General features: G+C 40.4%; 1 protein-coding gene across 3 annotated transcripts; it reads left to right on the top strand.

Moving 5' to 3' along the window:
* TRAF3IP1 (TRAF3 interacting protein 1) lies at positions 1-27,062 on the top strand. 3 transcript variants are annotated; one of them, XM_066637055.1, is made up of 16 exons: positions 1-144; positions 3,132-3,200; positions 4,521-4,682; positions 5,471-5,596; positions 5,940-6,401; positions 8,906-8,983; positions 11,099-11,174; positions 11,468-11,569; positions 13,571-13,591; positions 14,345-14,435; positions 17,603-17,686; positions 18,445-18,562; positions 19,260-19,296; positions 21,531-21,601; positions 23,219-23,442; positions 24,543-27,062. In XM_066637055.1, exons 1-16 carry the CDS (start codon positions 22-24, stop codon positions 24,700-24,702), a joined length of 2,004 nt encoding a protein of 667 aa, XP_066493152.1. In that variant the 5' UTR covers positions 1-21; the 3' UTR covers positions 24,703-27,062. The 3 variants fall into 3 exon arrangements, with proteins under 3 accessions (XP_066493152.1, XP_066493163.1, XP_066493172.1); XM_066637066.1 differs by lacking the exon at positions 11,468-11,569; XM_066637075.1 differs by lacking the exon at positions 1-144 and having other exon boundaries at positions 3,135-3,200; positions 4,582-4,682.

Below are 27,062 nucleotides of genomic sequence, written 5' to 3'. Positions count from 1 at the left end.
GCTGCCGTTGCCTTCGCCGCCATGCAGGGCTCCATGGTCCGGCGCACGCAGGAGCTGCTGGGACGAGTGATTCGGAAGCCGCCTCTCACCGAGCGCCTTCTCAGCAAGCCTCCCTTCCGCTACCTCCATGACGTGATAGGGGAGGTCAGGCTGGACGGACGGGTGCCTGGGGGGGTATGGGGATCGCGTCGTTTGTTGCTAGGCAACGAGAAGAGCGGGCAGAGCGGTGGTCACGCCCCGTGTTCCTCCCTGTGCCTCTGTCCTCCCCTCCCCCAGGCCCAGGTCTGTGCAGGGCCCCCAGCTGTGCCTTTGGGATTCAGAGGAGCCCTGTCTGCCCTCTCAGTCCACCACAAGAGCAAGGGGGACACACAGGCTGCAGTCCTATGCACACTTACCTGGGAGTAAGTCTCATGGACTATAATGGGCTTACTTCTGAGTAGACATGCATAGGCTGAGGCTCCAAGTCCCAATGGGTTCGATGGTGCCTAAGGCTGCAAACCTATCCGCTCTTACCTGGGAGCAAGCCCCATTGACTATAATGAGGCTTACTTCTGAGTAGACATGCGTAGGGCTGGGCTCTTGGGGGGGGGAGAAATGGAGATGGTCTACCTAAGAGTGCAATCCTGTCTACGCTTACCTGGGAGGAAGCTCTTCTGACTATAATGGGGTTACTTCTGAGTAACTACTGCAGAGGCTTGGGCTGACAGTCACTAATAGTCCTGCTCATGCAAAAGGCATATAAAGATGCCTTCCCTTTTTGCTGCTGGTTAGTAGTGGAAAGTCAGTTTTCTGCAAGGAGTGGGGTGGGGTTCTGTGCCTTTTAACAGCAGCTTTGCAGGGAAGCAAAGATATTGATCGGCTCTTCCAATTGTGGATGAAAAATGTGCCTTATGCAGATCAAGATGCTGATGAAAGCATGGCTACATAGGCCAGTATGTAGGTGACAACCACTTGTGGTAACGTGAAAGGGATGGCCAGGCTGATAAACCCCTATCCGCTTAGGTAACCAGTTAATGTCTCTTTCAAAATGCCTCTGATACACTAAGGCAGTGATTTTTCAACCTTTTTCTTCTCACAGCATACTGAAAAGGCACTGAAATAGTCAAGGCACACCATCAGTTTTTTGACAATTGACAAGGCACACTGCACTGCCAGAAGGGGCTTGCATCCCCAGTGAGCCTACTAACAAATGATCCTCCCCCAAACTCCCACTGCACACCTGCAGACCACCCACAGCATACCAATGTGCCTCAACACAGTGGTTGAAAATGGCTGCACTCTGGCTTATGCCACAACGAAGGAGGGCCAAACTAGGCATGACTTTGAGGGCCCAGTCCTATCCAGTTTTCCACTGCCAGTGCAGCTATGCCAGACGGATGTGCACTGCATCCTGTGGTGGGGAGGTAATACAGAGGCCTCCTCAAGGTATAAGAACATTTGTTCCCTTACCTTGGGGCTGCATTGCAGTTGCACTGGCTCTGGAAAGTTGAATAGGATTGGGCCCTCAGTCCTAACCAATTTTCCAGCACTGATGCAGTCGAATTGTAGTCCCAAGGTAGAAGAGTAAACGTTCCCTTATCTTGAGGAGGCCTTTGTTATTCCCCTCTGCTGCAGGATGCAGTGCTTGTCATCTCACAGATGACAAGCTACACAGGCTGAAATTTCCTCCTGTTTAACAATTGTTAAAGGTTCAGGAGCCCTAAAGTTGGCCACCCCAGCATAGATTGTTTCTGTCTTTGTCTTTCAGTTTATTCTGTTGTTAAATAATAGTTGTGTTGTCCACCCCACTACTGATCTGGTTCACCCCAGGTCAGTAGCCACCCCACTGGTCTGGTTCAGGATCACAATGAGGCAACAGAGTTAAATCCCCGTCTTCTTTTGTGTCTCCCCACTGTGGTCTTCATCCAGTTTTGGACACAGCCAATGTTTATGAACAAACAAACAGTATGCTGAATATCACATCTCATTTGGTCTTAAACCTGTTATTGAAAATTAAAGATCCAGATTTCTAGTTGGGTGTATTTTTACGTTGCCTTTTATATGCTTCATGTTCTCCATTAGACAGCAATTTCTTACTTTCTTTTCCTCAAAGTTGGAGAGGCTTTATTTTTACTAGGGTAGTGGTTTTCAAACCAAGAGAAAAGGCTTGAACCTTTTTGTAAGCATTCTGTAGCAAGAGAAAAAGGTCTAAAAATACTGTACAGGTATATATGTTTAAAGAAGAATGTTAACATATGCAGCTGCCAAGAGTTTATTTAGAGCACGATGCAAGAAGAAGCTGCATCTGCTAAAATCCCCCTTCTTTGCAGTGGAGCCTTCTTGAGAATTTGGTGATTGTATAGGACAACATAGTGGTTGATCTAGGAAATTTCCATTACTACAGGTATTTGAAAATAGTGTTTATTTTACTCAGAAGTAAGTCCATTGTATTCAGTAAGACTTAGGCTGTAATCCTGTTTTACTCACTTGAAACAAACACCTGTATTCATAACCCTTTTGTGGGTTCCATTTTGTTGTTTGACTGTTGTCTTTAAACCAGCTACAGGGCTAAGATGATGGTTTTAGTCAATTGAATTTATTTTACCCAGTATTGAATAACTATTTCAGTACCTTAGTACAAGAATAATACTGATGCAAATGAAGCTAAATGTCTGTAAACTGACACAGAAAGGTTAGTCACTATTGTGGGAGTAATCTGTAAAATTTTATCTGAACCATACAGAAAATAGAATTCCTGTACCAATAGAGTCCCATGGAAATTTCTGGTTCTTGTTATGTAAATGTTCTACCCACTTTAGATGCAAAAGTTACCTGAAGCATACACATCTGCCCTTGTACTGGCAATATTCACTTGCTGGAAGAACAATTGATTCTGTACAGAGAATCTGTAATAGAGAAAGAGTAGTTTCTTTGGAGATTATTATTATTATCTCTAGATTTATTATCTGAATGTGTGTTCAGGCAATTTTGTAAGCATTGGGAAAACTCATAGGAAAAAATTGCAATAAAAAGGAAGTCTCAGTTGAAAAGTAATGAACTTGAAAGCATCAAAATTATCATGGAAATGAAGTCAAACCATCATCCATACTTCCTACCAAATCCAGAAACAAAGTGTTTTGTTTGTTTTAAAGGTAATTAGATCAACGGGATTCATGAAAGGTCTGTACACGGAAGCAGAGATGAAGTCTGATAATGTTAAGGTACGTACAGATTTTAACATTTTCCCTTCTTTATCAGTACGTTTGCTATAGGATTTGCACTTATCCATACTGTGCATATTAAGACCATCCCACTTTTCAATATAAAGTCCAAGAACTGTTGGGGGAAAAAAGGACCAAGTTCCTTGTAAAGGCAAGAGCTATCTCCCATTTTTCCCAGTGGGTTAGACCCAAACTTGCTGGGGCTGTCATATCCTTGGAACCACCATTCACTTCCTGGTTCTGAGGCCTAACGTGAGCCTCTAGAAAGCAGTAAGAGGGTCAGCGCAGGCTGGAGAGCTTTTTGCAGCATGTGGTTTTCATGTGCCTCAGCTCTGCCTGCCACTGTCTGGAGGCTCATGCTGTGGTCTCACTACTGGTCAGAGGGTAGCCTGCAATGCCCCGCCAAGTGCCTCACAATGTCCAAGGATGTCACAACACACAGATTGGGAACTGCTGGGTTAGACTTTTCCTCTACTTTGTGCTTTGGCCATCTGGTATCTGTTTTTATGCTCTTTCTCTAACAAATTACTAAGAACAGAAGTAAATGGGGAAAAAAAAATTCATGGAAAAAGTGGAAAAACAAGAGAAGTATAAGAGTTGCCCATAGTTTGCAATTAAAGCTTGATGTGCCAAACCTTGTTATGTGGTACTAGATTTTCTGAAATATTTTCATCATCAATTTTAACACTTCATTGGTGCTGTATAATGTTGCTATTAACTGTTTTTGTCTTTTAATTTTATCATGCCATACCTTATCCTTATGGTATAAGGCAATTAGGGTGATTTTTGGGTGAACTTGGAATGGCTTTGAAACAAGTTAGATTCTTTTCCCATTGAAATTAATGTAATAATTGTACTTGTATCATAATTTTCCTATAAAATCCAACCTGTTTTCTGGAACAAATTAGGTATGAATAATGAGGGAAGAGTGTATTCTACCCTCTTGGAAGGACCGCAGGGGATCAGTGGCTCCCCCCCTTTAAATCCTCACAACAATCCTATGAAGTGGGTTAAGTTAAGAAAGCATGACTAGTCTAAGGGCACCTGGTAAGTTTCATGGCCATGTGGAGATCCAAACCCGAGTCTACTTGGTCCAACATTCTAATTATACTGGTCCAACATTCTACATCATACTGGCTGTATTTATATACCTCACACTTGCACAAATATCCACACACAAATTCTTAACAATGCTTTAGTGTAGTTCTTGAATTGAGCCAAAATGTTGAGTAATCGGTATGTTCCTAGGATTGTACGCTGTTGAAACCAATTCAGATTGAAATCTGGAGAACTGTTTTTAATAAAGTGTTGTTCTACCAGGATAAAGATGCAAAAATTGCCTTCCTTCAAAAAGCAATTGATGTTGTCATCATGGTGACAGGGGAATCCTTGATGGTGAAGCCAGCACGTATCGTTGCTGGGCATGAACCTGAAAGAACCAATGAACTGCTCCAAGCAATTGCCAAATGTTGTCTCAATAAGGTATGATCCCAACAGACACTTTTGATTCATGTATTTTAATATTTCTGAATTTCATTTTTAGACTCGGGACTGGAATCCCAGTTGAGGGAAAGCAGCTTCAGGAGGGCGCATGCTTCAAGGAAAGGGTTAGGCATCCCTCCTCCCAAAACTGCTTTACCCTGAATCAGAGTTTTCAAAGCACCTATTGCAATGGCACATTATCCCTGTCCAGGAGGGGTGGTAGCTGGCATACCAGTTGAATGGCATAGGATGCCATGCCACAAAGAGCTCCAATGACAAAGCTGGATCTGTGAACAACAGATTTGTAGCAGGAGCACAATGCCATCCAAAACAGTTTGAAAACTTCTTCCCCAGGCAGATGAATCTGCAATGTGAGGTTGCAAAGGCAGGGGGCTAACCACATGGGGCAGAACCTCATGCCAGCTCCTGTTTTAAGATACAGAAGGCTCCCAACTTAGAGTTTGAGTTATTAACGTCTGTCTTACAAACAGGCTTTCTATGGAAGCTTACAAAGTAACTTTGAAAATAGCAACCCCTTATAAATAGCGAAGGGGAAAAACAACAGCTCAGTAACATTGGATAACATTGAAAATCTGGGGACAGAAGGGAAGGGGAAGGAAGCATTAAGCACTTTCCAGGCTGTGAATGGGCACAGGGAGAACTGAGTTATTGCAAGGTACAGGGGAGTATTAAGACTGTAAAGAAAAAGTGGGTCCTGAATGGATTACAAAAGTAGAAGTGACTATTGTGAGCTAGGTTAGTTTGACTTGCATTTTCTCTCTTTGTAGTTATCCAGTGATGAAGCTGTTCAAAAGGTCCTTGCTGGAGAGAAAGCAGATGTCAAAGGAAAATCCTCATCTTCGAAATTCCAGAACAGAGAATCTAAGGCAGAAGAACAGAAATCCCATAAAGAGGTCCTGTGAAGAGCCTTTAGATTAAAGGAACAATAAATGATGCTTATTCTATGAAAACCAAGGGACTGTGTGATAGCATAGTGCTGTTGTTGTCCCCAAAGTAGTACAAATAGAATAGGGCTTTCCCAACTCTTTGTCTTCTGCAGCCTCATGTATTCCCTGAAAATCCACTCTTATGGGATGGGGGATCCTCCAGAACACTGTGGAAGAGGCATGATTGGGGGCTACAGTGTGGGAGGGAAGATTCTGGAATGAGAACTACCATGCATGAGCATAAGTACCTTTGTGTTTTGGTGAGGATCTTTTGGATGAAACCCTATATTTTTTGTATCTTATTTTATAGGAAAGAGGTGAATCTGAAATAAAAGAAAAAAGTGTAAATCAAGACCAAAAATCCAAGGAAGAGCTCAAAGAAGAAGAGAGCAAGAGCAAAGAGAGTGATAAACGTAAAGATTATGAGAACCGGCACAAAAATCTTGATAAAGATAGTTCTAAAGAAGGTGAAAAGCATGAAAGAGAAAGAAATAAGAATAGATCGACCAAACAGGGAAGAGAGACAGAGAAAATCAGAGATAAAGAAAAAGGAGATGGAGAAGCAGAGAAAGATCTGGAGCACAATAAAGAAAGGGAAAGAAAACATGAGGGAGGAAGAGAAAAGGACAGATCAAAAGACAAAGAGAAGAGTAGAGAGAAAGACAAAGAACATGAGAAGAACAGGGAAAGAGGAAAAGATAGAGAAAAAGATAAGCGAAGAGAACGAGGCAAAGATGCAGAGCACTCACGAGAACATGGGAAAGATAAAAAGGTATGGGATTAAAAATTATATATATATTAGAGTTGATAACTGTGATTAACAAACATGTTGAACAAATCCGTGTTTAAACAAGGCATAGGTTGTCTGGATGTTAGGTGAGTGGTTCATTTGTACTTGTGTTTTGTGTTTTCTGCACATGGGACTTCAGTGTAGAATAACGACTGCAATCAGGGCTGCATGTTTCCCACTTGAAAAGTTAAGCATTGTGAAAAGCCAAATTCTCTGACCTGAATAAATGTATATTCACACCTTTTGCTTATTTTGCATACTTTATTTTTCCAGTCATGGGAAGTAGTAGCTATGGACTGCCCTTATGTTAGTAAAGGTGGAGACTGATTTTAGGGATTGAATATAACAATTCAATATTGGGAATTCTACTGGCATGTTTGAATTGTAGAACTGAACTTAATTCCAAGGGAATGGCTCTACTTCTAAGTACCATGAATTTCAGTTAGAAAGTTGAGCACAGGGCCAGCATCAGAGGCTCCTGTGGGCCCAACTGGCCAACCCCTAAAGTCCCCCATGCTACAGGCAACAGCTGTGAAGTGACTTGGCTGAGGGACTAGCGCTGTGACTACCTCCTTTTACCCTCTGTTTGCAACTGAACTTCCTCAGAGGTCGTTGTGCAGATGCAGAGATGTCTGAGGAAGTCCTTTAACAGAGGGTAAGAGATGAGGCTGCTGGATGCTCCTTCAGTAACTCTATTTCTTTGACCTGTTTGGGTTAGGAAAGGAGAACCTAATTACCTTGGTGAGGGCTCCTTTCTCCATACCACTGGAATGTTGAGGAAGTAACATTTCTTTATGAGATAGGTGGGGGTGGCAGTGGCCCACAACAGGGGCTTGGGCCGAGGGTCTTTTAGATCCTGGGACTTGTTAAGTATGTGTTTAAATTGTTCCCTGTGAACTGAATGGGTTTTTAAGAAGTACTTAGTTAGTGGGATCATGTATCATGTGTTTTGATTTCACCAAGTTTTGATGGACATAATAATGAGCAAGCTGACTTGGGATGTGTGTGACAGAGAGCTTTTTGGAAGGATGGGATAGTGGAACCTTTCCCAGCTTGGTCCACCAGATTTTTGGGTTCAGCAGCAAGCTAGGATTGGGAGGCAGAGAGGTGATAGTCTCTGTGCACACATTGGATCTGTTACCTTCTTCTGGATTCAGTGATGGTGGGTGATCTGTGGTCATGTCACTTATCATTGGCAGTTCATTGCCAGATTAGGTCCCCAGAGTAAAAAAGAGAAATTGTTGGTGGCCCACAGGACATTATCAACAAAATATTGATTAAAAATGTTGTTTGCATACATTCCAGTTTGGGTTGGATATCTTGCATTGCATATCTCTGCATTGGACAGTGTGTCAGATGTCCCTTCAGTACTTATTTGTCTAATTTTGATGGATATGTTTATTTTTTTTCAACCTGAGTATGTGGATGAGTTGATCAAAGGTCTAAGACCAATGATGTGTCCTCTTGGTCCTTGCCCATTGCCTGAATGGATGGAGGATGGTTATGAATGCTTACCTGAAAGAGAATATGCTTCTAACTGTTTTGAAAGAAGCTGTTATAAGACAAGAAGCCCTTTCTGAACTTCACTACCCTGCTAGCTTTTAGTCGGTCTTTAAGCTGCCATTTCTGCCTGTGATTGAGTGGGTAGTATCACTCCAGTATCACTGCCTGTGATTGAGTGGAGTATCACTCCAGTTCTTTCTGGGTGATACTGATTATCTGGATCCTTTTTAATCTGGATTTAAATCTGGTTTTGGAACTGAAACAGCTTGGTTGCCCTTGTAGATGATTTTCACTGGGAACTAGAAAGAAGGAGTGTACTGTTACTTCTATTGGACTTCTCAGCAGCTTTTGATACTAGTGACCACAGAGTCCTTCAGAGCCACCTGGCAGAATGGGTTTAGGGAGACACTGTGTTAAAGTGTTTCTACTTTTGTACCTGTCAAGTTGGTTACAGAGACTGACAATGGGGAGTTGCTATTTGCTCTCTTGGCTTTTAGAACCTTACAGGACCCTAATGTTTTTATATGCTTTTAAATTATGTTTTTAACTGTTTTAACCTTGTTTTGTAAGCCACATTGAGTCCCTTCAGGGAGAAAGGTGGGGTAAAAATAAAGTATAATAATAATAATAATGACTGTCTTTTCCCCCATCCTATATAATACCTATATGAAAGCTGCTGGGAGAGTTTGTCCAGTAATTTGGAATGTGGTATCATCAGTAGTGCTGGGTGCCATTGGTTTATTTCTCCTTTCTATCTGGGAGTGGGTGAAGCTGTAAAAGTTCTGAATCATTACCTAGCTGCATTGAAAGGCAGTGTGTGTGTTAACAAACTGAAACTTAATCCAGGCAAGACAGAGGTGCTGGAATCCACAGTAGAAAGTGGAGTCATGGTTTGGTTTACAGCCTGTTCTGAATGTATTGCACTCCCCCTGAAGAATCAAATTCACGCTTGGGAATTCCTCTTGAACTCTGTCTCTCTCTAGTCCACAGGATCTGATGAATGTGTAATAAAAAAACCAGTGGAAAGATCTTTAAAAGACAAGGCTGATCTAGATAAAGAAGTAAGTAATGGAAAATATGTTTTAAAAAGAATCAAATTGTAGCAGTGGTTCCCAAACTGTGGATCAGGACCAACCAGTGGGTCGAGACCCAATTTTATTTTTAGTCTAGTAAAACTAGGTGGGTCCCAGTACAGTGTCATTTAAAAAAGTGGTCCTGGTGCTAAAACATTTGGGAAGCACAGTATTATTGAAATACCTCATTGCTATGATTCCAGACAGGAACACTTACCACTTAAGAACGCTAAATCACTTAAAGAATTATCTGGGTTTTTTAAATTTGGTACATGACTGAGGGCTGATTTTCAAATTATGATTTGGGATTACATGAGTAAGATTTGTGTTTGCACACTCCCTCTTTCTCTCCCCACCTATCTTTGCATACTCCATTTGAATTGGTTACTTCCTCTTTGCAGAAATTCTAATTTGCCAAGCTGCCCACTTCTGCTTTCCAGGAACTCAAAGTAGCCAATTCAAATAGACCATGAAAGAAGAGAGAGATGATGAAATGGGCAAGGCAATCTTGGTCATGTGATTTGGTATTACCTTCAAATGAAGCCTTCACAGTCAAAAGCCAATGGGGAAAATAAAGGGGAAATAAGGTTGCCTGCAGATGGGGATCAGACTACTTCATCTGAAAGTTGTCCTCATGGTCATTCTGATTTTAATTATTCAACTGTTGTCGGGCAGTAAAATGGTGTTATGGAGAAGTCCTAATGTAAACCTTTTCATATTATGTTACTGGTTAATACATGAAAATCTCATGATCGTTTAGATTTTTTAGGTAAATTGATGGGTTGTATTTAGAGAATGTGAATCCTGACTCAGCATCATTGAAGTGAATAAATATATATAAATAATAATAATAAACTTTATTTATATCCCGCCCTTCTCCCTGAAGGGACCCAGGGCGGCTAAGAAGTTGTTCATTTGATGCTCAATGATGCTGAGTTAGGTTTCACTGTCTTTGGGCAAAGTCCATTAAATATTTATATTTTTGAAAAATGTGGGCTTAATATTTTTTGTGTTCAGAGCTTTATGGACTACTGTACTGAAGCTATACTGCATAACAAAAAAAAATTACAGGTGGAGCCTGTTTATCTGTGGATTTTATATCCCCGGATCTGGTTCAGTGCAGGTCCCCTGGACTTATGTTAAGCCAACTTGAGCCATGTTGGGCTGCACTCTGGTCACCTTTGGAGGGCTTTTTGAAGCCCGCAGAGGCCGTGCATGTCAACCTCAGAATGCCTTAAAAGGCATAAAAATGTCATTTCCAGTTTCCCTTATAAAGGACAATCTGAAGCCCACAGAGGCCACAGGTGTGGCCAGTTCTCCAGAGCGACTGGAGCCTTTGGAGGGTTTAAAGAGCTGATACAGCAGATTTTGGTATCCACAGGAGGTCTGAGAACAGATCCCTTGCGGATGCCAAGGCCCCATAAATAAAGGTACTTTTGTGCAGTCAAGGAAACCAATAGAAATGGGGGTCTGAAGAGATTCTCATCTCTACATTGTGGCTCTTGGGATCCACAGGCATAAAAAGACAAGCTACTGTACCTAATTATTTAGACATTCCTTGCATAGGCTGTTCTTCCAAAATTCTTTCTTGTGTATCTGTAGTAGTTGTATGGGAATCTTTGTCCTTCTCTGCCTTTGGTCACCATCACCATATATTCTCCTTCCCTACTGTGAAAGCTTCATGCTTCTTGTCTGGAAAAGACAGGTGTGTGTGCCCACCCTTCTTCTCTCCTTTCTTACTATTGGGGAGAAGGAGTGCTTTGACCATGCTGTTCATAGCACCAGCACTGGTGGTGGCTCATCATATTGTTTTTAAAGCGTGTGTCTCACTAAAAACTGTCTGCCTATATGACTATTGGTTGCTATTGTATATTGGGGCAAGGGAAAAATATAGTGGAAGTGGCAGCAACTGTTACCCTGCACATCCCTGATCTTGGAAGCTAAGCAGGGTCAGGCCTGGTTAGTACTTGGATGGGAGACCTCCTGGGAATACCAGGTGCTGTAGGCTTATACCATAGTCTTTCGAGACTGAAGGTTGCCAACCATATGAAAAATTGTACTTAATTTTTTTTATCGTTGCTTTTTGTATATCTTTTTCTCAAGAGTGAAAACTCAGCAAAATTATCCAAGCAGCATTCGACAAAGGGATCAAGACAACGACCCAAGCCTGGCAATGAAGGTAGTTAAAGAGAGCCTTTCTGTTTAATTATACCCTGAACATTTGGAGCACTTCACAGTCTATATATGTGCTAGTGTTCCTGGGATGTTTTGCTTGCATGGGAAGAGAATAGTCTTGTAGCATGAGAAAAATAACAGTAGCATACAGACTTGGCAGCTTGAAGGAATAACACTGAGCATATGAGTAAATGGCTAGTTGTTGGAAACCTTGGAGGAGTCTGCATAACACTACTAATTTAAAATAATTTTTAATAGTTTACAGTAGACATCTCAATGTCAATTCTTTCATGTCAGGACGAAAGGAAACTAGTAAAAGTGTATCTAGTGGTGAAGTTGAAAGAACAGCTAGCATATCAAAAAAGAATGTTGAGCCAGTTATTGCAGCGCAAGAACCAGGTAAGAAAAGCAAAGCTCTCTTGCTTGGTCTGAGTGCTAAGTAGGTGTCAATATGTATAACAAACAATACAGTCTTTTATTGGTGTTAACAGTAGCATATAACAGAGGAGTTGTTAAGTGTTTTAGGAAAGGAAAGGAAACTAGTAAAAGTGTATCAAGTGGTCAAGTTGAAAGATTCGCTAAGCATATCAAAAGCCTAAGGGCTTCCCCGGGCCTCCTTATGCCTTATAAGGCATTAAAAATGTCACAGAGAAAACAGAAGTAGAATTTTTTTCCTTAAGCTTCAGTCTGAGCCCAGCAGAGGCCACGGGTGGATGTCCGTTGCCTCTGCCGGGCTTGGAGGACCCTGTAGAACAGTGGTTCTCACACATTTAGCATTGGGACCCACTTTTTAGAAAAAGAATTTTGTTGGCACCCACCGGAAGTGATGTCATGACCGTAAGTGACATCATCGAGCAGGGAAATTTTTAACAATCCTAGGCTGCAATCCTACCTACACTTACCCAGGAGTAAGTTCTGTTTACTATCATTGTTAAAAGCATATACATGGTTGTTAAAAGTACAGGTCTGTTACACTTGCAGTCACGTGCTATGGTAGCATCAAGTCTAATATACTAAAAATAAAATATTGAAATGAATGGGGACCCACCTGAAATTGACTCGCGACCTACCTAGTGGGTCCTGACCCATAGTTTGAGAAACACTGCTCTAGAAGCAAGGGGAGCAGAGCTTCCTTAAGGATCGGTCTGAGCCCAGCAGAGGCCACAGGAGGATGTCCGTGGCCTCTGCCGGGCTTGGAGGACCCTCTAGAACAGTGGTGGGGAGAAGAGGCATTTGCCCATATCCATGATTTCACTTAACCATGGGGGGTTCTTGAATGGAATCCCTGCAGATATGGGGGTACACTGTAACTGTTTTACATGAGAAAGTTGAACCCCAAATTGAAGTAAAACAGAGAAATAAGCAAAATAGTAGGCAACCTTTTGATGTGGTCTTTTGAAACTATATTTTAAATTAATGTGATTCAATATTGTTTTTGCTTTTATTCAATCTTTTTTGCGCCTTTCAGTTCTTTGTTCAGGTAATGATTACTAGATTTCCAAACATTCTGGATAATTATCAAAAAATGTTTGGATTTTTTTTGCATGATAATCTTTTGTTATAAGAATACTCTCTATTTCAGTGGTTCTCAAACTTCTCAGGAGTTTTATTACCAGGGTAAGTCTTTGCAGGGAAGGAGGCAAGGGCAGTGATGCAACCCCCAGGATCGCATAGCTAATGGTGGTGGAAGGGGGGTGCTTTTACTTACAGGTGGCTGCAGGATGTTGCAGAAGGTGCAGGGAGCCCTGCGCAGCTCTCCTTACAATGCTGAAAAAAGCTTACAATGTTAGAAAAAAGGGAGTGCCAAAGCACTTCCTCTTTGTGTTTGCAATGGGGAAGTTCTTTGCGTCTGCTTTTTTCAAGGTTCTAAGCATCAGAAAGCCTTGCGGAGGGCTGCGCAATGCTCCCCGCACCTCCTGCAGCCACCTGTAAGTAAAAGTACCCCCATTAGCGACGTGATCCTGGGGAACATTTTGCTGCCCTTGCCCCCTCCCTCGCCCCTTAAAGGGACCAGGGGAGCTTTAAACAAGCTGGTGGGTTGTGACCCATCAGTTTGAGAACCACTGCTTTATTTCATGACAGTTTTTTTCTAGAGAGGAAGTTGTAATGTCAGGTCTCCCTATGCCTAGTTAGTAATTCACTGCCTGAATTATTTGAGACATGTGCTGTTTTTCTATGGTTGGGGCAGAGTATGCAGTATCAATTCATCCTTTCACCTTCTTGCCCCTCTCTCCAGCCTAAATTGCACATGCTTGTGCCGTTTGACAGGTTTGTAACAGAGCCAGTAATTAATAAGGATGTTTTCCTACCTCTACTTCTGTCCTTCATACAGACAGTGGGATGAGTAATTCATAATTGCTTGTGATCCAGAAGAGTAATCAATATGTGTTTCTGTCTTAGGTGAATCGGCAAGTGATGCAGGTAAAATAAATATTGAATTTTATCACAGTATACCTTTTGAACATTTTACTTTCAGTAATGTGAAACTGGGAAATGGGTTGATTTGTTTTCACATTGGTAGTTTAATATGAATAAAATGCTTATAGCTCTTCAGATTAGAGCTTTGTTTTTCAACCTGTTTCTCCTGATGTATCACTTCTCATATTGTAATTATCTTAAGTACCACCAGTACTTAAAATACTTGGGGACTTGACATCACTTCCAAGTTCACAAAGTTCAGAGCGGTTGCGTCTTCACTCTGAGAAGCAGTCACTGTGCCCTTTTCTCACGAGGACAGGGCACAGAGATTTGGCAAAGCTCAGAGCAGCCACGGAACAGAGTGCAGTGACTGCTTCTCAGCTTTGCTTGGAATGGTTACTTCTTTGCTGAACTCAGAATGTTATGGGCCAGGTGTCACAGTCCCTTGCTTACCACCTGACAACACCTCACACACCACTGGTTGAAAACAGTAGAGTATAATAAAGGTTGTACAAGTAGTGAAAGAGAAAGAAATTGCAAATTGGTCTTATCACATGTAATACTGAAAAAACTGATTAGACTAATAAAAACTATTGTGCAGGAAGAGAGTGTCTGTTTCAGTAGGATTTGAAAAAAAGTGTTACAGGAATATGATATAATGTCATATGATATAAACACATGATGAGATGTGATATAAACAAATTTGTAAGTAAATTTAATGCAACATGTAATGCAATTCATTTGTTTGTTTAATAGAAGGAGATGTTCTGAATACTCCTGCCCCTGAAAAAATAGTGGTTTCTGAAAGTGGTGAAATAACCAACGAACCTCCTCAAATTACCCAAAGGTCAGTCAGTCTGTATCCTTCCATATAGCAATGATAATAGTACAACTGAGTATGACTGAGGAACAATCAAAGCAAGGTTAAGTGCTGTCACTTTTAATGAGAAGATATTTAAATATGTGCTTAGTTCTTCCCTTGAAATCAGTGGTAAATAAAACACTTTGGCTAGTATGTACCTCATGTACTTGAACTGAAAACTGTTTAGGTCACATTGGAGAAAGCTGACTAGAGTAAGAGAATTCATCAGATGCTATGAAAAGTCAAGGTCTGACAGAAATGCAATGGTAGCTTCCTGCAAACTAGGGACATTCTCTCTCCCCTTTTCAGAATAAAGTTTTACACCTCCCCATTAATTTATTAACCATGATTTAGAGTTGCATGCGCACAAATGCTAACCAAGTTCCCTTTTTAAACTAGAAAGATTTTTAAAAAGTTTTTTTTTTTTAAATCATAACTTCATATATAGGCTAATGAGTTCTGAGCTGTCTGTGACAGATCAGGAGAGAGATCTTGGGGTGCTGGTGAATGAAAGTGTCAACCCAGTGTACAGTGGTGGTGAAGAAGGCTAATTCCATGCTTGGGATCATTAGAAAAGGTATTGAGAATAAAACAGCTAATATTATAATACCATTGTACAAATGAACGGGAAAGCCACACCTAGAGTATTGCGTCCAGTTCTGGTTGCCACATCTCAAAAAGGATATAGTGGAAATGGAAAAATGCAGAGGAGAGCAATCAAAATGATTACTTGGCTGGGGCATCTCCCTTATGAGGAAAGGCTACTGCATTTGGGCGTCTTCAGCCTAGAAAAGAGGCTCCTGAGGGGGGACATGATTGAGACATACAAAATTATGCAGGGGATGGATAGAGTGGATAGAGAGATGCTCTTTTCCCTCTCACACAACACCAGAACCAAGGGACATCCATTAAAATTGAGTGTTGGGAGGGTTAGGACAGACAAAAGAAAATATTTCTTTACCCAGCATGTAATTAGTCTGTGGAACTCCTTGACAGAGGAGGTGGTGGTGTCATCTGACCTAAATGCTTTTAAAAGAAAATTGGACAAATTTCAGAAGGAAAAGTCCACCACAGCTTGCAAGCCATGATATGTATCTGCAACCTCCTGATTTTAGAAGTAGACTGCTCCAGAATGCCAGATGCAAGGAAGGGCAACATGGTGCAGGTCTCTTGTTGTGTTGTGTGCTCCCTGAGGCATCTGGTGAGCCACTGGAAGGTACAGTAAGCTGGACTAGATGGGCCTTTGTCTGATGCAGCAGGGCTCTTCTTATGTTAAGTTTAAAACCAAGTGTGTTTGTATTTGAAAACTGCAAGGAAAACCTGCATAGTATCAAACCTAAAGATAACCACTGGCTATTGCTGAGGTAGCAATCAGCTGGCCCCTCATTTACAGACCTGTGGTTTTCTGGGAGTCAAGATTGCACCTGTATTGGCCCACAGTGTTCCTCAAATATAGTTTTACTCCTCTCTCTCTCTCTCTCTCTCTCTCTCTCTCTCTCTGGTGTTTAAAAAAAATCAGAGAGATGTTTGAAAACAGTGTTTTGTTCAGAAATAATCCTGCTGTGTTCAGTAAAACTTAGGCTGTAATGCTGTCCTACTCACTGAAAACAAACACCTCTAGTCATAAGATGTACTATTCTCATAATATGCATTATATCTGAAAAGAGTAAACATTGCAGCAGCTAAGAATAAAATAGCTTCTCTACATAAATTTCAGACTAGGCATATCTGTGCAGCAATGCCAGTGAAATTCTTCTGAGCCAAGCTCAGAAACGAATTTCAGGGTCTTATTAAAATTTTCTTGCAACAAGAGGCAAACTCTTTCAGTCCCCCAAATTCTTCTCCACTAGGTAAGCAGAAACTTAATATTTTCGTCACCTCTTATTTAATGTAGTGAAACTCTGTGGTCCCTGAGGAAATAGGAAGCAAATTCAGGTTTTGCCCTAGTAACTCAGTGAGGAAGCCAGCCTTCCATGGATAACCAGGAAGAAGTTAGCTTCCTTTACATTTTTGCCCCTGGGTATTATAATTCAGCCCCCATTTAATGTAATGGTGTGACACAGCAGAGTTTTCTAAAGTGGTGACCCTTGGAAAACAAAGTAAAGGAGAGAAAATGCAATCTCTCCCCCCCCCCCATTTCTGACCATGAAAGCCCTCTCCAGTTGCAGGAGGAGGAACTTTGGTTGGCTCTGAGGCTCTTCTCAAAGGGCTTCCCCTGGATTAGGTGTGGAAGGGATGGGAAAGAACTTTGCCAATAGTGGACCCTTTGGGAGGGCCTCTTGTGAAGAGTTGTCTCTCCCTTCCTCCCCTTTTTTAAGGGGACATCCCTTTAATAAAGCATCATTTCTCAGCAAGAGAAACACTTCCCCTTTTCAAGGTGAGTCTTGTGTTCCTCATTTCTACTTAAGTGTTCCCCAGTTTAGCAGTACTGTCTGGATTGGGGTTTCTGATTTGTGTTCAAGTGAATGAGGATGGCATTTCCACACATGTAGAATGACTTCATCTGTTGGCATAAATTGGAAAGCCCTGCACATGAGCTCTGTGTACTACTGTTAATATCAGAAATGCATAGCAATATGAACATTTCTTAAGATTTGGACTTCTAAATTTATGTTCATAGTAATAATAATAATAATAACTAGGTATTTATATACTGCCTTTCTCGTCATCTGATTACTCCTCTGACTTTATTCAAGGCGGTTTACCCTCAAGGGGATTTTTAAAATCATAGAGGTTCTCTCTTTCAAGAACCAACCACATTTCAGAATCGATCTTCCTCGTTTGGTCTCACTTCTGGCCTCCAGTTCTCCCACGCATACTGACAAGCAGCTCCATCTCTCACATGGAGGGCAGTCAAGATGCTTCTTGCTCACACCCAAGACCAGGTGGAATCACTCAGCTTGGCTTGTCAGCTGCTTCAAGGTCTCACCATGCTCAGCCGTTCAGGGAGCTGCCGGTGTCCTTGAACTGGCGACCTTCTGATGTTATCTTCGGACTAACTGAGGCTCTACCCTCTAGACCAGACCTCTTGCTGATGTTTATTTTCAGTATTTCTCCAGATACGTTGCTCTGACTAAACAGTTCTATAAACTGAGTTGTATTAAATAACTGTTAGGAATTATTAATGAAGCCTGTTTTACTCAATTTTTCAGAAAGTTGCCACGACCTAGCAGTGCAAGGCCAGCTCCACCCCGGATAAAAAGCCAAGAAAGTACAGAGGTTTTACTGCCAGAGAGGTGAGAACAACTTTTAGTAGAAATGAGTATTCTTAATATTGTTGTTACATATTTTAATTTGGTGGTTCCCAAAGTCCTGCTTGGACTTGAATCCTTACTATTTCTTCTGCAGTCAGAAGGTGCTTATGTAAAACAGACAAGACAAGGCAATTTTTGCCTATTCCCCCTTTCCCTCTGCAGTTCCCTGGTATCCCTGAAAATCTGTTCCTGACATTTGGGGACCCTCAGGAACATGATGGTATGTAGCATGGAGCTGGGGATGCAGCAGAAAAGGGCAATCTGCAAAAATCGCTTTCCTCCTTGCATGAACGATCCTTATGTTTTCAGAAGAAATAGTTAGAATTCCAGCCCAATATTGATGATCATTGTCACATTTATTTTTTCCTGTATCTTATACTGAGAAAACCTTAGGTGCATTTGAGAATCTTAGGGAGCTCTAGCTTGCAGCTCCATCTCTAAGAATGATTATAACTATTTAAGTAAATGAAAGGCATTTATATTTGTAAAAATTTCACAATTGTACAAAATAGTTCAATTTTGTGTGCTAACTTAGACATAATTATCTTTAATTGGATTTGTAAAGAACATCAGCTTTCCATGTACTTCAATTCTCTCCCCCCTCCCCCCCCCAGTTTTCCTCTGGTAAAAAAATGCAGCCACCTGTGCAATTTTACATCTTTAGAACAGCCTGAATTTATCAAATGCCATGTTAACATTCAGCACTTCTGAACTGTGTCTCTGTCCTTGCTTTCTTCCAGGAATGGCAGTGCAAAAATAGTGTCAAATGTCATTGTAGATAAAGAGGAGGAAGATGACGATGACCAGTTTGTTGTGGAGGCTACACTGCATCTGCCTGAAATTACAGAAATGGCAATGGTTGGCTGATGAATTTTTTCACTCATGTGTGAACTGAAAGTGAATTTGGTGCTCTCTCCTGTTTTGCAGTATCTTGTCCCAAGTACAGTTTCAGGTAGCTGGCTTTATGCCTGGCTATTGAAGGCAGACATCTGAATGATGGCAGTCAGCCTGGAGATAGAAATATCTTCCAACTATATTATAGAAGAAAGTGTTTATGGGATAAATGTAAATGCTTATGCTAGAATTAACAGTTGGAAGTAGCCTGGAGGCCTAAGCATGTTGATTTCATACCTCATGGTTGGTTCCTTCAAATCATACTAGAATATGATATGAACCTCACGTGATATGTGAAATTGCATGCTGCAGGGTTGCAAATACTTTAGTTCATAGGAATATGGTATGCTTTGATGTACCAGGGTTTGGCAGGTTTTCACCCAAATCTGTACACACTCAGTGTGATCTTTGAACTAAAACAACCCCCTTTTAATTCACATTAGACAAATTATTTAGTTGTAAAATACAGCATTTCTTCCCAAATGAGTAGATAATCTCTTTTTTTGGCTGCTAAGATAATTGCCCTTTGTAGGCCAGGGAAAATTAACTGCTAACTTCAAGGGTTATTGTCTAAATAACTCCTACTTTAAGAAGTTTGCAAACTCTTAATTACAATAATATAAAACTTCTTTCCATCTTCTCTTCAATTGTATTTACATAGGAGGCAACAGTGGAACTGGAAGGAGATGAGAAGCATGGTAAGCATTTTGATTAGGATTCCTTTTCTTAATTTTTTCTCATTTGTCAGTGTATGCCTGACTCAGTTTTTCTGAAATTGGTTACATTCTGCACGCATTATCCATACCTAATTAGTTCATTAAAACAGCCCTTATAGCAAAAATGCAGGTAACTAATACAGGCGGAACCTATTTATCCGTGTTCCATTCCACCGCTGACTCAGCGAGATTAACCAAAAACACATTGTGCTAAATTCCATAGAGTTAAGCAGCCTGACACTTCCGGATGGAAGGAAACTAAGGCAGCTGTTATCAATCCCCTCCCCTCAGCCCTCCTGTTGCCAGCTGTCCCACTTCTTTCACAGGTGGGATGCTGAGCTTTTAAGAGTCCAGTCCTTTGCGTTTTTACTCAGAAGTAAGCCACAGTGTAGTCAATGGGGCTTACTCCCAGGAAAGTGTGGATTGTTTTGTTTGTGTTGGCTGGAGCAGCCTGCACCATGGGGGGGGGGGGGGGGGAATTGGGCAAACACTACCTGGGTTTTTTAAAGCAATCCCCTCTGTTGCTACCACACCTGCCCCTGTGTGTGTGAGAGAGAGAGAGAGAGAGCTCCACCTTGCTGCACCTGCTCTAGCTACAGAGGTTTTCCGCCCCCCCCTTCCCCTCTTCAGCCTCTTTGCTGGCTTAGGGGCTCCAAGAGTGTTACTGTTCCTTGGCAAGGGGAACCTCTTCCATGGCTCCAGGGCTATTTCCCTGTCTGGGCGAGGTGGAGCCTTTTTGCATCATTTCGGGCTACCTGGAAACAAGCAGAGGCCAGCGCAGGACAAAGGAGACAAAGTTGTGTGTGACTTTCCGTTCCTCCACCCCATTCTTTGATTTGTGTTGAGACAATATCTCAACAGATAAACAGATATCTCCACAGAAAAAAAATCTGTGGATAAATAGGTTGCACCTGTATAATTATTACATTTATTTCAGTGGGGAAAATTCTACCTCATTCCAAAGCCATTCCAAATTCACCCAAAAAACACCCTAAAAGCCATAATACCTTAAGGAAAAAGTTGTGTGGCATGGTAAAATAGAATAAGTAACAACAACATTATACAACATTAGTAAAGTGTTATTATGTTGTTGATTAAAATGCTTCAGAAGTTCTAGCATCACATAAAGAGGTTTGGCACCTCAAACTTTAGTTACAAACTATGAGCAACTCTCTTATATTTCACCTGTTTGTCCACTTTTCCCATGTGTTTTTTTATCATCTATTCTTTAGGACCCATATTCATAGTAATTTTTAGAAATACAGTACATACATTGTAAAAGGGAACATTTAATGCACACTCCTTGGAAGCATGGGGTCGCACTAGCAATGAAACTCGCACAAAGGAGGATATTATCCTCTGATGTCCCTGAAGAGCCCTTCCCCAAAGCTCATAGGAGCGCACTCAAGAAAGGGGGCACTCCTGGGGTCAAAATTCAGAATTTGATCTAACCTCCTGGAACTCTTTCCTGGATGTATAAGGCAAAATTCTTCCCTTTCTCTGTCTCTGAAGCTTAAAGTGGAGGGGAAGTCTGCCCATTGGGTAAAATGGGAGCTAGACGTTGCCTCCGTGAGGACCTGAGCCTTTATTTCCCCACCATTCCCACATCTTATGTTGAAAATTTTGTTAAGGATAAAGAAGGATGTTCTTGACAGGCGGAATATGGACAAGTGAAAATCCATATAGTGAATGTATGAGTGAAGAGGGAAGAGTGTATTTCATCTCTTCTCCTTCACCTCTATATTTTTCTGCTTGGTTCTGATTAAGCCTCGATCCTGTTGCAGTCTGCAGTCCTAGTCTGCCTTCTCTTCAGTCTCCACATTCAGTATTATTGCACTTGTCCCAGTTCCTGCTTCTCCCATGCCTGCTGACTGCTGAAAAGAATTCTGACACTGTACTTACCATTGGCTCCATCTTCTTTTGTTCTTATTGAAACTTGGCATAATCTTTCTGATCCTGGGAATTGTCTTTATATGTGTTTTATAGATCTATTGCGCCCAACACTTAGAATATGAAATATTCCCTGATTCCTTCCCTTTCTTATTATTTAGTAGTCACAAAGAAATCATACAGACTTCAAAAAGGTTATTTCACTTATGATGTGCAGCTTTGTTTCACAAACCAGAACTGAGTTGCCATAACAGATCAGGTATGACTTTTTAGAAGTCTTTTGCAATTAACTACTAATATTGTAAATTAATTTTGATCTTCAACAGGCGGGCTTGTCAAAAGAATTTTGGAAACAAAGAAAGATTATGAGTTGTCACAGTTGCCAAAATCTGAGAAGGTAATGTGCTTATGATCTTCGAAAAAACTGGTGATCCAGTGGCTACATAATAATGATTGTTTTGGGAACATAGTGCAGTCTCAATTTTTGAAATATTGTTCTGCAACCCTCATTGATAGGAATAGTTTCTCTTGGATGGAGAAAGATAGGGAAGAAGTACATTTTCTTCAGCTGAAATTCTCAAGATACATGAGAATGGCTTGGTATCCTGGATAGGATGTTTGGGCAACCAGCCAACGAAGTATTTAAATGTCTGTCTTAAGGTGGCAACATAGTTAGAGTAGGCTGAAAGTAGCCAGATTCTTTGAAGTCTTGTATGTTGAGGAACAAGAAGATACAAAAGAGAAGGAACACTAAGAAACCAAAAAAGGGGAGGAGATAACCGAGAAACTAAAACAGATTTGTGAGAGAAAATTAAAGGGTAAGATGAACAGAAAACGGTATACTGAAAGGTAGGACATGCACTTGCTTTGACTTATGTTCCATTTAATAAAAACAAAGAAATTCATTTTAAATTAGGATTACCAGATACAAAGTTGGACAACCTGTCCCTTTAACCATTGTACAGAAGAGGGAATTTTGCCAGGTGCAGCTTTATAAACCCTTCCATGTTGAGTTACACCTACCAAAATTCCCTCTTCTGTACAATGGTTAAAGGGATAGGCTGTCTCAGTATCTGGTAACCCTATTTTAAGGGCTGCAGCATTTTGTTGTGAGTCCTTTTTGTAATATTTTAGTAAGAGAGTGGCTACAATCAGATTTAGTATTTTATTAATTGAGCTACTCAACTTGCTAAAAGGTGGCATTTGAATATAAACATGCACCTCAAGACTGGTCTCAAGGGTCTGTATATTTAGAACAGTAAAAATAAAATGTGTTTCCCCCTGCTAATTTACATCTACAACACTTTACAATTAGGGTATGTTAAAAACAATGTTAAAACCAACTTTAAAAAGAAGAAAACAAAAGAAAATTGTAGTTTGCTTCAATGATATCACTAGTTCTCAAAACCCATAGTCCAGCTAAACATTAGTAGAGTTTTGCAGCCAGTCAAACTGCAAATATTGAGGTCAGTCAAAAAAAAGTGTGGTCATGAATTTCAGTGATTCACCAATATATTTAGAATATAGAATGTAACAGAGAGTAAATAATAATAATAATAATAATAGTATTTATTTACCGCTTTTCAACAGAAAGTTCACAATGCGGTTTACAGAGAAAATCAAACAATGGCTCCCTGTCCCAAAAGGACGCACAATCTAAAAAGATGTGAAAGAACACCAGCAGGCAGCCACTAGGAAAGATACTGCAGGGGTGAGGAGGGCCAGTTACTCTCCCCCTGCTAAATGGACACCTACTTAAAAAGTGCCTCTTACCCAGTTACTTCCAGATTTGATGTTTGAGGGATTATCCTTGAGTTATTGTGCTGTTTTCTAATGATAGAATTCTGTTAGGAGGAAAATTACTTTTCACCTTTGTGTTTTTCTTTGTAAATTTGATATTACAGTTTCACATTTATTTGTTCTTGGTTTTAATATGTCCCATGTATTTGGTTATCTCCTTCCAATAGTGCATCCCTTTCCTTCACCCCAGTCTCTTTGTTTTTGAAATAAATAGGACAAGCCACTTTTGTCAGAAGCATCAAAGCGAAAGGAGAAGGACCTAGTATCAAAAGAAATAGAGAAATTTCGTGGATCCATTCAGGCCCTTTGTCGGAGTGTACTTCCTCTTGGAAAAATCATGGACTACATTCAGGAAGATGTGGATGCCATGAAGAATGAACTCCAGATATGGAATAATGAAAATAAACAACTTGAGGAGTCCTTACAGAAAGAACAGGGGTGAGGATATTGAAAACTTTATGCAGTTGCGATGTAAGACTTGATTAATGCAAAACAATCTACATGGAGTTTTGGAAACTGAGTTTTAATTTATTCCTTAAAAATTCTTTGAGATATCTGCTAGTGGAAAACAGTAGGAGAGGTCTGTATCAACAGTTAAGACTCCCTGCACATGCGCAAAAAAAAAAAATGGATTGGATCAGAATGACCCCCAAACTAGTAGTGTGGGAAGATATGTGCACTGACACACATCTTTCATGCTCCTAAGAATGTCCATTATATTTAAGTGTGCTGCTGCTTCCTGGAAGCAAGCAACTTCTCCAGCCTAACATGTTTCCCATAGTTGTGTGAGGGCTGTCACTCAGTGGTGCAATGGGCCAATCTCTGGCTACACAATGGAGTGCCAGGAGGTTGGACAAAAGTTAAGTATGATATTGCTCTCTTCATTGCCAAGAGTTATCTCATCTTGGTCAGGAAGCCTATTAGCTAGCTAAAACAGCCTGCTTTAACAAGTTTCTACCCACTGGTATTTAATGACAAGGTAGGCAGTAAAAAAACAGTTCTTCAATGTACCGATAAAAATATCTGTGATTAGGTTATAATCCTAAACATATTTTATCTGGAGGCAGGTCTCTTTTGAAATAAGTGATTAGCACTAGCTTAAAATAAGTTAAGACATTAGTTTTGAAAGATGAATCCCTGTTATTTCTGTTTAATTTGTGACTTGGTTTGAGACTTACCAAAGAGTTTATTACAGAACTGGGATTTAAACATAAGACTCTCAGCTGCAATCTTATGCACACTTAATTTAGAGTAATCCTGTCTGAACTCAGTGGGAATTACCTTAGAATAAACATGCTTGAAGCTGCTTTGTCAGACCCCAGTGCAACAGTCTGTTGAGCTTCTCTGGCTTTCAGGCTAAGCTTTTGTGATGAAGCTTTCTCCCAATTTTCCTCCATAGGCAAAGTCAAATTTCTTTTAGTGTTATATTTCTGCGAGTCCTGCCTTCCCCTTTCTTCATGCTTTGCTTCAAATGTAACTGTAACCTGAACAGAGGCATAATATTCTGCAACATGTAATTTGCTGCTTGTGTCTCTTAGTATCACGGACAGTGTTGTGGAACCCTTGAAAGCAGAACTTGCAGAGTTGGACCAGTTGATCAAAGATGAACAAGATAAGATTTGTGCTAAAAGGGCTAACATTTTAAAAAACAATGAGAAAATTCAGAAGATGATACATAATATCAACTCAAGAAGGTGAACAGCGCAATAATTAAAGGCTGAAACTGATTTTCTCATCTACAAAATAGAAAAGAAACAAAGTTATATTGGATGCAAATATGAATATAAAAACTGAATGCAACAACCTGTACAATTTCAAGTTAATTTATTCCCGTGATTGTGTATGGCTTACTTTGAAGATTGATTTTCATTAAATGAAATTAGCCATTCCTAAGATGTTTGTAGCTTTTTAAAAAAAATCAGTGAAGAACATCCACCATATTTAATAACTTTATGTAGGTTTTCTGATGTTGTAGGCAGAGTTCACTTTCATGGATCCTCGAATATATGCAACATGAGAATCAAGCTGACCGCTCTTCACCTCTCATGTATATGTGGCTTTTGAACAAATAGCAGCTATTCTGCTCCTTTATAAAAGTAATATAAAGTTTGGAAACACTGAGGTTTTTGGTGGCCTGAAATACTACATGTATTGGCAAGTTGTTTTCAAAAATCTTTATACACCAAGAAACACAATTCTGTTTGCTCATGCTTCTGTAAGTCATTTAGTATGGAAGAGGACAGAAGGTTACCCAAGCATTATTTATTCAATTTGAATTGCCTTCATTACTTGAAAAGAACTGGTATAAGCACCTTTTATAAGCAGCTCTTAAATGCATTTACAAATTTAAATTAAATCATTCTGAGTGAATTTGTGGGAGTGGGAATGTGTTTGGGGCCTGTGCTTGTTGTCTCTTGCCACTTTCACCCCCTAATCTTCTTCTGAAGAACCCCTGCAATACTCATTTGTGGGGGAAGAGGCAAGATCTTTTCTCTGACCTCATGCTGATTTTTGAAAGTGCTTTAGTTTCTCTCTCCACAGCTCAAAGTCAGAGCTCTTTTCATTTCTGATTTCCAGAGGAGGTCTGAACTTCGTGCCTGTTGCTTTGCACTTCTTTGTTGCTAGGAGTGACTCCAAAGGATGCAGATGGTTGAGCCCCAACTCTTTTCATAACCTTGAAGCTGGAGCTCAGTCATTTTGTACCCTCTAAAGTCTGCCCTTGTGCATTGCTTCTAGAATGCTTCAAGTGTCTGGGAAGCAAATGCAACACAGACAAGCTCCAGCCCTTCTTCTGCATTCCAGACTTGGGAAAGAGATGAGGAACTGCCTCACAGCTGCACAGTGCCATTAGCACTTCTACAGTGCCATTAGCACCTCTGCAAAACAATGCAACTGCTGTGCCAATCCCCCACATCCTTGCCCAGCTTCCAGTTGATATTTGAGACTTCCCCATGACGCATTGCACTTCCAAGGCTCTTAGAGAACCTTTAAAGTGCAGTGCAACTGCAGAGATTCTCTTCCCCCTCCCTCTTCACAGCTTCAAGCTTGGGAGGAAATCTAGGACTTGTCATCCTTGCCAAATGGGGAATGAGTCACATGCCAGGTAAGTGGATTTATGGGTGCCTGCTTATTCCTGTAGATTCAAGTGTAGTCCAGCATTACACAAAGTTTATACAGTACGAATAGTCTAAAATTTTTAGTGATATAGTTTCAGTGAATGAAACTTGAGTTTCCAGCTTTTTTCAACAGCTGTAATTTGGCATAACCCCACTGTTATATCATGTGAAAGTCTACAATATTTTGGTTTTTCTAATATTACATTTCAGACAACATCTAGTAAACCATATTTAACAAATGAGGAATTTAATTTGATAATCTCTGTACTGGGCATTTGTTGTTTGGGAAGCTTGGGAAAAATGCTTGGAGAAAATCTCATAGCTTGTGGTGCAGTTTTATCAGCCCTGATGTCTTGATTTGCTGAAAGTAATGAAATTCGCTTCCAGGTAATAAATGTGCTTAGGTTCACTGCCTGAATCTTGTTGATCAATGCATATGGTTTGGTCCATGTGTACTAACTGATACAGTTTTAGTTCTTGCTTTTCCTTTATGAGACTCCTTGACTGTATCAAGATGCCATTCCCAAACTTCTGTCACAATTGTTGTGACATATTTCCAAAGCATTGCAGATGTTTGTAAGGTGGTAAGAGTAGAATTGACCCATTTTGAATAAAATATCAATCTTCTGCAAAAGCAGTACTAGAAGGATACTTGGCAGAATGTCATAAGGCATTAGCAATGATATTAGGTTGTTCAGGCTTCAGTATCTTCATGTATGAGAAAACGTATGCCATATAGATTGCAGCCATTACATTGCAGCCATTGGACACTGGTAATCATACACTTGTAATTTAATTCACTATCTAAAGTCTGCTGTCATTTCTGTATGGTTCTGTATGGTTAGAACCATCTACATTAGAATCAAACATTGTGTGTCTGAGGAAAAATGTATAGTATAAAATACAATTTGTATCATATTTTTGTTTTTATATAAAAATAAA

The sequence above is a fragment of the Tiliqua scincoides genome, chromosome 1 (assembly GCF_035046505.1).
Source record: "Tiliqua scincoides isolate rTilSci1 chromosome 1, rTilSci1.hap2, whole genome shotgun sequence".
In the NCBI taxonomy this organism is placed as follows: Eukaryota; Metazoa; Chordata; class Lepidosauria; order Squamata; family Scincidae; genus Tiliqua; species Tiliqua scincoides.
Note: the sequence above shows the minus strand (reverse complement) of the source record. Positions and strands in the feature narration are given on the sequence as shown.